This window comes from Notothenia coriiceps, unplaced genomic scaffold, assembly GCF_000735185.1.
Source record: "Notothenia coriiceps isolate Sejong01 unplaced genomic scaffold, NC01 NC01_scaffold00037250, whole genome shotgun sequence".
Lineage (NCBI taxonomy): Eukaryota > Metazoa > Chordata > Actinopteri > Perciformes > Nototheniidae > Notothenia > Notothenia coriiceps.
In genome coordinates this window covers 11583767-11595801 of record NW_011369951.1, presented here as the reverse complement: position 1 = coordinate 11595801, position 12035 = coordinate 11583767, and the positions used below count along the sequence as shown (strand labels likewise).

Here is a 12035-nt window from a genome sequence, read left to right as displayed (position 1 = left end):
GCAAGCACACACCAACCGTCTCCCCGAGACATTCCTTCAGACTTCCTTCCCGTCCTCCCCAAGGCCAACACATAAAAGTTAAGATCGCGTGAGCTCGACCAAAGTAGGTAAAATGGATGGGGAATGAAATTAATTAGGACCGAGTACACAATTAGTAGAGGACGGGAAAAACGACCTACTTGAAGAATGTAAAGAGTGGACCGAGGAAGTCGATTCACGTACACCATCTGGCTATCTCCTCTCTCTTCTTTCTATCCTATCTTCGGGTCGTCTGGAACGGAGGGACGTCACTAGGACTGGTGGATGTCGTCGGTGGTCGTCAGGTCTGTTCTCTGCTGCTCTCTCCCTTCCTCCTTTATTGGTCGGACGCGCAGACATGCTTTGTTTCTCCCTTTGAGACTCGCCTACTTTCCTGCGATCGGTCTCCCGTCTGTCTGTGCTCGACTTCCCTCTCTCTCTCTCTCTCTCCATGTGTTCTAGTTTTGTTCGAGTGCTGACTATGAGCGAATGCCTGCGATTACTCTACAAGATTATGTTCCTGCGGGTGGCAAGATTGACATAATTACGTCTTTACATGTCAGCACAGCATCTGACGTCTAGTATCTTATATGACTTTAATTTTTTACCATTAAACTTTACAACTGTTGACGAAGACTCGATACGACGTCCTTTTCTACTGCATGTAGATCTAAAAGACAACTGATGTGGATTTGGAAGTTAAATAAAAGAACGACAGAAAGTCATCGGTTTGTTGTTCTCATTACGACGTGTCGGTTTGTCCCTTTCTCCACCTGTCTGTGTATGACGGTGTCAAATGGGGTCAGATGTTTTCATTACCCATCTTTTTTCTTGTTCAATTAATGTTGAGTAGTCCTTGACTTCCGCGTGATGTCTCAACAGTACACTTGGTTTGTTAAATTCACAGCGAGGACAAAAAGGTAGTATCTTTGCGAGATTATACCATGACTGTAATCTGAGTTGTTAATCGGAGGGCCATAATACGATCGAACCAATCCGTGATTGACTTTCGTGCCAACAAGATATATTCCTTGGTGGCGGTCTGGTTATTTGTCCAAATTTATAATGTTTTATTCGGTTGTAAGGTAAGTTACAAAAGGGGATGTAGGTAACAGCACAGAACCGAACCGAATCTGGTCTAGCCGACTAATTAAAAGAGACACTTCAATTGACCTACGCTACATTCATGAGTCACAAAGATACTCCACTCATGGCGGGTGTAGAAAACAGTGCATATTTATTAATTATTATTCTAAGAATTACACAATCGGGGCGATTTCTCAATTGGTGAGACCAGTCGAAACACAGAACTATTCAACCATACTTCATTAGCAACAAATTCCTCTTTTCTTGCAGGGTCTGTAGTATGTACGTCAGGTTGGGTCCTTATGTTTGTGTGCGTCAGGACGAGGACATAGGATCGGTCGAGAGACTAACCAGGGTAGAAGTAGTCAAGAGGGACTCGGGTCAAGGTTGAGTCACGTTCGGAAGATCGATTCTCGATGCACTGAATACTGCGGCAGACCTGAAGTACAGAAACTCGGAGTAGCGATTTTGCAGAAACCCCCGAGTCCTTTTCTTCCGGACGAAGTGTTACTCTTGTCTACTGTGCATGTCATCTCTTTCTCACACACCCAAAGTCATTAGCCTTGGTTGACAGATGAAGAAGTATAACTGGTCTGGTTTACTATATGGTCACCAATGAGTCCCATATTTTACTTCGATTGTGATCTTTTTTGTTTGCATTAAGTGTCACCTAGATCCGATTAAAGGGGACTACTCATTGAACCCAGTTGTTACATAAAATTTACAATTTACTAACGGACTTGGTCACCCTTGGCATGTTGTGTAACCCTTTAGGTTGTGCCTTTGTTGTACCTATGGGAAAAGGAACGAGAAAAAAAGAATGTGAGCTAACTATGTTCTAGTCGTGTAAAAGATTTGGTATCGACCTTCAAGACAAGAGGTCCTTTTGTAAATTAAATCGTATCTCTCGTGTTGTATTTCGTCATGAAAAGGGTGAAATCAAGGCTTTACAGCAAGGCTTGTTTTTCTCGGCCTTGATTTTTACTCAATGTAGTCTTGGGAAAATGGAAGGACAGCAGGGACGATCTCTCCGTCCTGAAAGTGACCCCCCTTTTCCAAGGATACAGACTAACCGATCCGCCTTACGTTTGGTGCGGGCATTTTAGGGCTTTTCAAAACACTTCGGCGGGTAAAATTAATAGGGGAGGCGTAACGTTAATAATCGTAATCTAATCGGGTCGCGTTGTTTGTGTCTTCTCTGATTGAATACCGTTGTGTTTTTTTTTGTAGCCTTCGCACCTCTACCCCCCCGTTTTCAAGGGACCGCCTAAATGAGACTTCCGTACACTCATCTTGGACCGACCTCAGGGCGTCGAAGATGAACTCTCGGTCAGGGGTTGAGGCCCCTGAAGGCCGGCCCCTGGAGCCCCGTCATATGGCGGGACTTTCAAAACGCGCGGACGGTCATTTGGGTTTCGTCTTGCTTCTTCTTCTTCACTGAGGTCGCCGAGTAAACGATTAGGAAGGGGGTCGCTTGAATAAGCCACCCACCTCTGGCGCTAGGCACATGAATTTCAAGTAGTCTCGATTTCTCAAGAGTACTTGGAACACTCCCTTTTCATGACCGCCACACTTTCGCGGATTCCATTAACCCAAACATATGAAGCGGGCGTCTTTGTTTTCACTAAAACCATTAATTGTCATAGTATGTATTTTAGATTTTCTCTTAGCTGAATGTCATTCAATGAGCCTAATGTGGTTTAATAGTAGAGCCTTTACGGTGAGTGATTTGTGTGTCTTACTCTGGATGTTGTTTTCCTATCCAACGCTAATGTCAGATTTTCCTACCTGTCCCTCTAGATTTAGGAGGAAGACCATTGCTGAAAAAAGATGCGCTTTCGTTTTCTGAATGATGAGGGCGTAGCGGCTCGTTCGAATACTAGGGCACTCACTTGGAGTGTTCGTCACCTGGACAGGGACGCACTTCTGACAGTCACCTGCGATCTCAGACGTGTCTAGTCCCAGCCTGACTACCTACGAGCAACTTCCCAGTTTCCATCTCGTTCCTCGTTCCATGTATCAATGAGGGCACGAGATAAGTTTGTGCACAGATGGAAGGCTGACAGGCAGGTAGGCCATCCAGTTATTTTAGCCGGGCCGGCTCAGATGATTGGTCGTGCTTTTTACAGCGCCACGGCTTCCACAGATGATATATTTTTTTATGTATTTATTGTCAAAGCATTTAATGTATTCATTGCTATCGGGATGTTAAGAGCATTCCATGGAATATAACAACAAGTGAAATAAATTACATACCCCACCTTTAAGACACCGTAAAAGGACAGTGGTACATGCTCACATCAAAAATAATAACCTCAGTTCAGTGTAAAGTGTTTTTTCAATGCCTTATCTTGCATTATGGTTCCTGATAAAAGGAAAATAGTTTTAAACAAAATGTTGAAATGTGATGCCTGTTTTTGATGGTAAATATCCAGCATGAGACTGAAACAGCATGAGAGAGATGAAGCCAGATAGAAAACCTGCAAAATAATAAAATCCTGTAGAGAGTGAGGGGATGAGGAAGTGCAGCGAACAATGAAGCTGTCACTGCGGGGGTCTCGGTTTGGGCCGACATTTAAATTGAGTTCTTGTTTCTATCTTTGTTGGCATTCTACCTTTTAGTAATTCACATTCATTGTTCGGTAAAGGCTTTTACTATTTCCTTAGAGACTGTCCAGCAAACCAAAACCAACACTTTTCTGCATTTGGTTATGATGCAGTAGAATGGAAAATGCTTTCCCAAATCAGACCAGTATTATATTTATTATACAAATATAGATCATATTTGCTTGTAGCCATTACTAAGAATTGAATTAAAGAATTTGATTATATCTACTTTCAATAAGGAAATGATACCTACTTTATTCAATTTATTTTTGGAACCAATGCTGCAAAAACTACTTATATTGAATTTCAGTCTGGTTTGGCACGATTTGTATATTATAATGTAAAGTAAAAGCAGTGGGAAATGTCTTAAAACGTAATATATGAGATAAAGAAACATTACATTCATGCTATTTATATCACTGTTAGATACTCAGCTGCATATTTAACAGTAATTGACAGTGTATCATTTTTGTATCACATTTGAAGCTTTGTAGTCTGTGAAACTTGATTTAAGTGTGTTTGTGTGTGTGTGGAAAGAGAATGGAGTGCTGTGTTCACTATCAACAGGGAAGTGGTGAATTAAACCATTGTGCTCTCATTACAGCCACTTTTGTGAGGAAGGTGGCAGCTGTTAATCTTGGCACACTGCTAGAGCCCTTGGATTATCACATGAACACACACACACACACACACACACACACACACACACACACACACACACAACACACACACACACACACACACACACACACACACACACACACACACACACACACACACACACACACACACACACACTCACACACACACTCAGGGTATGCGGCTCTGATAAGCTGGCGGTTAGCCTTTCAATTCATGAAGCAGCTACTGTTCCTCATTGTTTTGAATAGCTATCAGTTCTTGTCTCTCTCTTTGAGTTGGTCTCATGCTCCTCTTTTGTGGCGTCTCTGATAGTAGTTCCCTTTACGATCCAAAACAGAAAGCCCTTTGAGACGACCCCCTGTGTCATGGGACAGATGAAATCGCCATGACACTACTGACCCCGTTGTGACTCAATGTACTGGAAATGCCCGAGGACATAAAGTGATGTCAGAAAGAAACCATTAAATTCCTTCTTTGAACTTTTTACCACCATGTCTAACATCTTGTCCTCTCTTCTGTCTCCTCCAGTTGGGATGTCCTGAGTCAGTCCTCGGGGCCCAGAGAGCGCTGTGCTGATGGGACCTGCTACGCCGCCATGAGCTTACAAGATGGCGGCTGCAGCTATGCTAGCAGCGCCAACATGGCCAGCGTCACCGGCAGCATGCGGCGGCGCCTGGAGGACCAGGAGTTCAGCCTGCGCGTGTACCCGGGCGCCCTGGCCGAGGGAACCATCTACTGCCCCGTCTGCGCCCGCAAGAACACCACGGCTGCCGAGGCCATCGACTGCCTCATCGAGCGGCTGCGCCTGGATCGCACCAAATGCTACGTGTTGGCTGAGGTGAAGGAGTTTGGCGGGGAGGAGTGGATCCTGAACCCCTCCGACTGCCCCGTGCAGAGGATGATGCTCTGGCCTCGCAGCGCCCTGGAGAACCGCAGCGGCCTCTGCAGCGGAGACGACTACCGCTTCCTCCTGAGGGAGAAGAACTTGGACGGGTCTATCCATTATGGCGGAAGCCTGCAGTTGTGGCTGCGGTTGACTGAGGAGCGGCGCCGCATGGTGGAGCGGGGTTTCCTCCCCCAGCCTGCAGGGACTGACCCTCCGACCGACCTCTGCGCTCTCCCGGAGCTAACAGAACGCACTATTTTGGAGAGTCTCCGTGCACATTTCCGCCAGGAGAAGATCTACACTTACATTGGGAGTATTCTTATTGTGATTAACCCTTTTCAGTTCCTGCCAATCTATAATCCTAAGTATGTCAAATTGTACGATAACCACACACTGGGGAAGCTGGAGCCTCACATTTATGCTGTGGCGGACGTGGCGTATCACGCTATGCTGCAGCGACGGAAGAACCAGTGCATAGTCATTTCTGGGGAGAGTGGGTCAGGGAAGACCCAGAGCACCAACTTCCTCATCCATCACCTGACTGCCCTCAGCCAGAAGGGGTTCGCCAGCGGGGTGGAGCAGATCATCCTGGGGGCCGGGCCTGTGTTGGAGGTAAGGAACTCTTGCAGTGTTGGAAAAATAATGAAGAGGATATGCTCATGTTGGTCTGTTGGTTTGTCAACAAAATAACTCAAAATACCACCAATAGATTTCCACAAAATGTGCTTCTGATAAAGGAACAAATGGTTTGAGTTTGGTTGTGATCTGGAGTTTAACCTTTAAGATGACATAAGCGATATCTCAGGAACTAATACAGAATGATACTTGCTTTCAAATCTTAGATAGGAACAATATCTGATGATGATTGATAAGCCAGTGTCGCTGTGCTTTGAGTGCATTGTACCTGACTGTATGGTTTGACTGTAGGACCACCTCAACTGAGACATATAGCCATTTTACTGCTGGATCTTTTTCAGAAACCGACAAACCTATGTATGAACTTTAGCTGCGGATTGATGGAGAGGAGATCATGACTAAATGTAATTCATGGCACATAGTTCCTGCCCTCCCAAAAAGGCATATAGGAATGCACAAAGAGAACTTCAGTCTCTAGAGATTGTTTGATGACTGCTAATGACTAAGACAACGTTCTAGCTTTGGTTTTCAGATATCTTTTTAAGGACTTCTTGACATGTCAAGCTATAGCTATCGGGACAATAGTGTTGTATAATTGTGCTTTGTTTCTCATCGATCCCCATATTTGGTTGTGTTCAGTGTAAAATGTCCTACAGCAGGCTCAATCCAAGCTGCATTCAATTCATATGTTGAGAATTAGACACCCGGAGAGGAAGTGACAAAAGCCTGATGAAAGTCAGCAGGGTATTTCTCGCGTTGGAATGTCAGCTCATGAGACGAGGCATGAAATGGATTATAGAAAATGTCCCTCTGAAACTGGAGTGCGGGGAAAACCTATATAGAGCCCCGGCTTTACCACATATGAGTCTTGTACATATTATTTGACCCAGAAACTGTGGATCCAATCTCTGCATTAATGGAGGAAAAAAAACTCCTGATGGAATATCGCCTAATCCGTCCCTGGATTATAAATCAATAATGGATAATGGATTATGGCATTTCATTGGGACTGTCATTGGGAGTTTCATGTTTTAGGAAGGTCTTTTCAAGGGCAACATGCTCGCTTCAGTCTTTTAAATATGACTCAATGAGCTCCCAATGGCGTGTTGTTTTGTGGCCGCTTCCTGTCAGGACGTATGGGGATGTCAGAGTGCAGCTGTGCGTGTTGACACCATGTGCGTCCCATGTGGAGCTCTGTACAGTGAAACAAGGCAGATGCACAGTCAGTTGGATATATGGTCTGTCATCTGGAAATCATGAATCACCTTTTGGACCTCCTTCATACTTGCCAACCTTGAGACCTCAGAAATCGGGAGCATTTCAAAATGCAAAATAGGGGGGGGGGCTGCTNACGTGTGTACGTGTGTGTGTGTGTACGCGTGTGTGTGTGTACGTGTGTGTTGGAGTTAATTTGGGGTCGTTCTACTTTTAGCGTCCAGCTGGGATCGGTGTGTCCACCGATCCCAGCTGGACGCTAAAAGTAGAACGACCCCAAATTAACTCCAACACACACGTACACACACACACGCGTACACACACACACACGTACACACGTACACACACACGTACACACACACACATGTACACACACACACGTACACACACACACGTACACACACACGTACACACACACACGTACACACGTACACACACACACACACGTACACACACACGTACACACGTACACACGTACACACACACACACACACACACGCACACACACACGTACACACACACGTACACACACACACGTACACACACACACGTACACACACACGTACACACACACACACACGACACACGTACACACACGCACACACGCACACACACACACACACACGCACCACAACAGAAGACGTACACACACACGTACACACACACGTACACACACACACACACACACACACACACACACACACGTACACACACACACACACACACACACACACACACACACACACACACACACACACACACACACACACACACACACACACACACACACACACACACACAGACGTACACACACACACACGTACACACACGCACACACGTACACACGTACACACGTACACACGTACACACACACACACGTACACACACACGTACACACACACACACACACACAGACAGACAGACAGACAGACAGACAGACAGACACGTACACACACGTACACACACGTACACACGTACACACACGTACACACACACACACACACACACACACACACACACACACACACGTACACACGTACACACACACACACACACACATGTACACACACACACACACACACACACACACACACACACACACACACACACACACACACACACGGGCCAAAGTTCAGCTGGCAGTCACAGAATGAAGACATTATAAAGAAATGTGATCTGTTTTTCTAGCTTATTTTTTTATTTTGTCGTTCATGGTGGCGTTTTTTTATTTTCGGAGTGAAGTAGTTTACACTGCATTTGTCTCTTGACTTTATAAAGTGTGTGTCTGTGTGTGTGCTTGTCGGTCTGTGTGTGCTTGTGTGTGTCTGTGTGTTTATGACGCAGTTGTTCAGAGGAATGCCCCTCTCTGTTTATCCTGATCTGTCATCCTGGTCAATCTGGGCCGGTGAGCTCACTTCACAGCCCCCTTCCTCATCATCATCATCCTCACCGAGCTCTCTGACCTCACTGAGCTCCCTAAAGAACTTGATTCATGTGCACCAGGTGCAGAGGGAGGGGGGGGTCGGTCTTAAGCTGAGAACACTAGAAAACAAATCCCAAATGATTTGAGAAGAGACGCACGGACAGCTGCTCCTCACTGACTAACAAACACAGTTCAGGCTTCTTTATGCTACAGGGTCCCGTTCAGATTGGACCAAATACTTATTTATAATTCACCCGTCATCGTGACGCTTTCAGAAGATCTGAGGATAAGTCAGAAAGGAGATAAAGAACTTGTAATGCTGCATAGATTAATGTAGGAGTCAAAATACAGAATATAATTAAAAATACGTTTTTGTGATGATTTAATTAATTAGTTATCTGAAATATGAAGATTTACTGTTTCTAATCTGTTTGATATCATATTAAACCCAATTTCTTTAGGTTTTAGACATTTAAAGACATCCACCTTGTCTTCCCCTCAAAACTGTGATGGAAAATAATTGACAGATTAATCGATGGTGGAAACAATCGTCCTATAACTTTTGATGACTCTATGAAGTTAGTTATGGCGTTTTTATGTAAAATTGATTTTCAGCCACAGCTTGTATCAAGTCTTGTTATAATTAGGGCCGGGACTTTAACGCGTTAATTAAGATTAATTAATTACACAAAAATGTACGCATTTTAATCGCACTTATTTTTGCACCGCGGAACGTTTCTCACTGGATGAGTTTCAGGGGTACCGATTATACTGGAGCACCAACTAACGTTCATGACTTCAAACAACAACAAACCACAGTGAACAATAGTGGAACGAAGAAGCTGATGAGACCGCTTTGGTTGGCCCCGTGGATGGGACATTTTGTTTTAAAAAAACGGACGGATGGAAGCATCGATAAGAGCACGGTTGTTTGCAAATTATGCAAAAAGGAATTTACATATCACCGCAGCACATCAAGCCTCAAGTATCACCTCAATGCAAAACATATAGCAGCTAGCGTGGAAGCTAGCGTGGANTAAGGAAGTCTGAAGGAAGGGGCAGATTTTTCCGGTTGTGTATTTTCAAATTCTAGCGCACTCGAGCTGGTTTCTCCATTCTTACCTACCCTACCTTTAATTGAATCCTGCTCATGTTTTAATCATCTCTGCCCTTTTTGCTGGATGACTTTTACATTTTCTTCACCGGCTCCTTCAGCTAAGTGCATGTGGTAGACCGATAGAGGAAGAGAGAGAAAGAATAGGATGAGAAAGCCCAGACAGACCTTCCTCTGCAGTGATCCTGACCACCTACAGCAGTCTGCAGCAGTCCAGACAGAGAGAGAGAGAGGGAGGGAGGAAATAACCAGCTGGGCGTCTGTACGAAACAAAGAGGGGAACTCTGAGGGATGAAAGACCTAGCAGAGGCAGACAGACAGAGATGAGAGGGAGAGAGAGAGAGAGAGAGTACACAAGACTCAAAACAAGCGTCCCCCACGACTGATACATCCGCTCCCTAGGACGCTAATGAGATGTTCAAACAGGTAACAGGTCAGAGTTTAACTGTATTATGCACAAATGTACAGTCGTGCTCGTAGACTGCAGATCAGTAGAATATACTGAAATTAAAAAATGTAATTTGAAATGTACAACTGCTTCTGAGCTATGCTGCAAGAAAAAGATTGACGTACATCTAGATTTTCTGTTGACTCCACTAAAACCTTCAATTTATTTTCTTGCTGCTCTTTCAGTAGCCAAACAACAAGAGTATGCATCACAGCCAACATGGGAAAGAGGTGGAACAGACACAACCTGCCACAGTTTACCCCAGTCTACAAAAGTAATGGTAGAAAGAAAGTTAATTACAACTCATCAGGAACTGAAGGCGCACTACAGAGTTGTCATGTGAACCAACACAATTTAAGTGTGCTTCCTGTTTTTCCATTCATAGAAAACAGCTCTAGTGTAACTGAGATTAACCTCAAATTAGCCTCCGGTATTATGCTAGCTTGGTTAGCACTACTGAAAGCACTCATTTTCCCTGTTTACCTATAATGGGACACCCGCCAGACAATAACAGGTTTAATATTACAAAAATAAAGCCAAACATCCATTCAAGTGTTTCCCCCTACATCCATTTGTCAGTGTCTGTGGTTGGTTATGACAGATCGGTGATTCCCTAATTTTTCTCTGTGAAGTTAACTGGAGGTGATGTAATGTAGCCTCAGTGTTTTCTATGAGGTGAGTACTGCTTTGGACTTGAAATAAATGCTTTGTCAGTAATAATAATAATAATAGATTTAATTTGTTAGCGCTAAGAGTAACCACTCTTGGGTTACTTGTGTGCTCTGATTAAGTTGGTATGAAGTTAATCGTTGTTTTAAGGAGAAAAGAACGTCTCAACAGACATCATAATGCAGTCAACCCAGGATACAAACACACTGCAGTCCCTGCTTGTATCCTAGCCAGCTCTCTGATTGGTCCATCTTCATCAGTTCTCTTCCTGAGCTGTCAGTCCAACTCAGTGAGCCTTTAAGCTAAGAGCTAGTGACTTATGACTGTGGACTTCATGTCTTTGAGTCATCGCTAAAACGTTTGCCGCTAGGGAAAAAGACAGGCTGCTTTCACAATGAGAACAGATGACAGATACAGTAGAGGAAAGAGTGTGTGGGCTTCAGTATGCGAGAACCAACTGTCTACATTTCTTCATATTGGACCAGACCAAAAATGATATACCGTGTGTTACTCAGGGTATAAAATTGAATAACTACTAGAAAAACAAAAGTATTCACAGTGGATCTAGGCTAATTTCCCCTGATGACTAAGCTTGGGTCAACAATGTTATTTTAAATGTTAAATGTTGGCTCTGAACCAGTGGGAAACTGTACAACAAAACATGGGAAATCCAACACGAAACAACATGGATAAATCCCCCTTTTCTTGCCCTTTTTTCTTACACTGATTGATAAAGATCAGCACATTTTCTAAATAGCTGGAGTTTCTGTTCTCCAGGAAAACATTTAATTTAGATAAGAGCCGCATTCACACCGCAGTACTTTTCCCACTTTAGTTCCGAAATGTTGCGTTCACACCAAAAAGAGCCGGAACTAAAATTAGTTCATCAGAACCTTTTTACCCCCTTTGCTAGAGAGCAGGGACTTTCGTGGGACAAAAAGGTTCCTATTTGTGATTGGCTGGGCGGATTGCAAACCACGCCCCGTAAAACTCAAAAAAAGTGTTGTGAAGCCGCCGTTTTATTATCCTCGCATTAGCATTATTAGCATTAGCATTAGCCCAGCGCACAAACGCAGAGAGACTAACTTATGGCAACACAAAAGAAAACATGGGAGCGGTGGAAATGAGGAGGTGTCGGCGTTCAGGCGATTTACTCGGAAGGCTTCAGTAGAAGCTGCTGGGAGTCCCAGCAGCTTCTACTGAAGCCAGTCCCCAACTCCGGGGACTTCCGGCCGGGGACTCCGGATGGCAGTATACGCCGTGAAGTTGTTTGCGGCCTGCCAGTAAACCC

At 44.3% G+C, this 12035-nt stretch overlaps 1 protein-coding gene across 1 annotated transcript in view; it reads left to right on the top strand.

Annotated features, from left to right (window-relative positions):
- LOC104967304 (unconventional myosin-IXa-like) overlaps positions 1-12035 on the top strand; it is a 17121-nt gene that overhangs the window by 4613 nt on the left and 473 nt on the right. The window contains exon 2 of the mRNA XM_010796716.1: positions 4882-5851. Coding sequence (XP_010795018.1) covers positions 4882-5851 — 970 coding nt within the window. The remainder of the gene's footprint in view (positions 1-4881; positions 5852-12035) is intronic.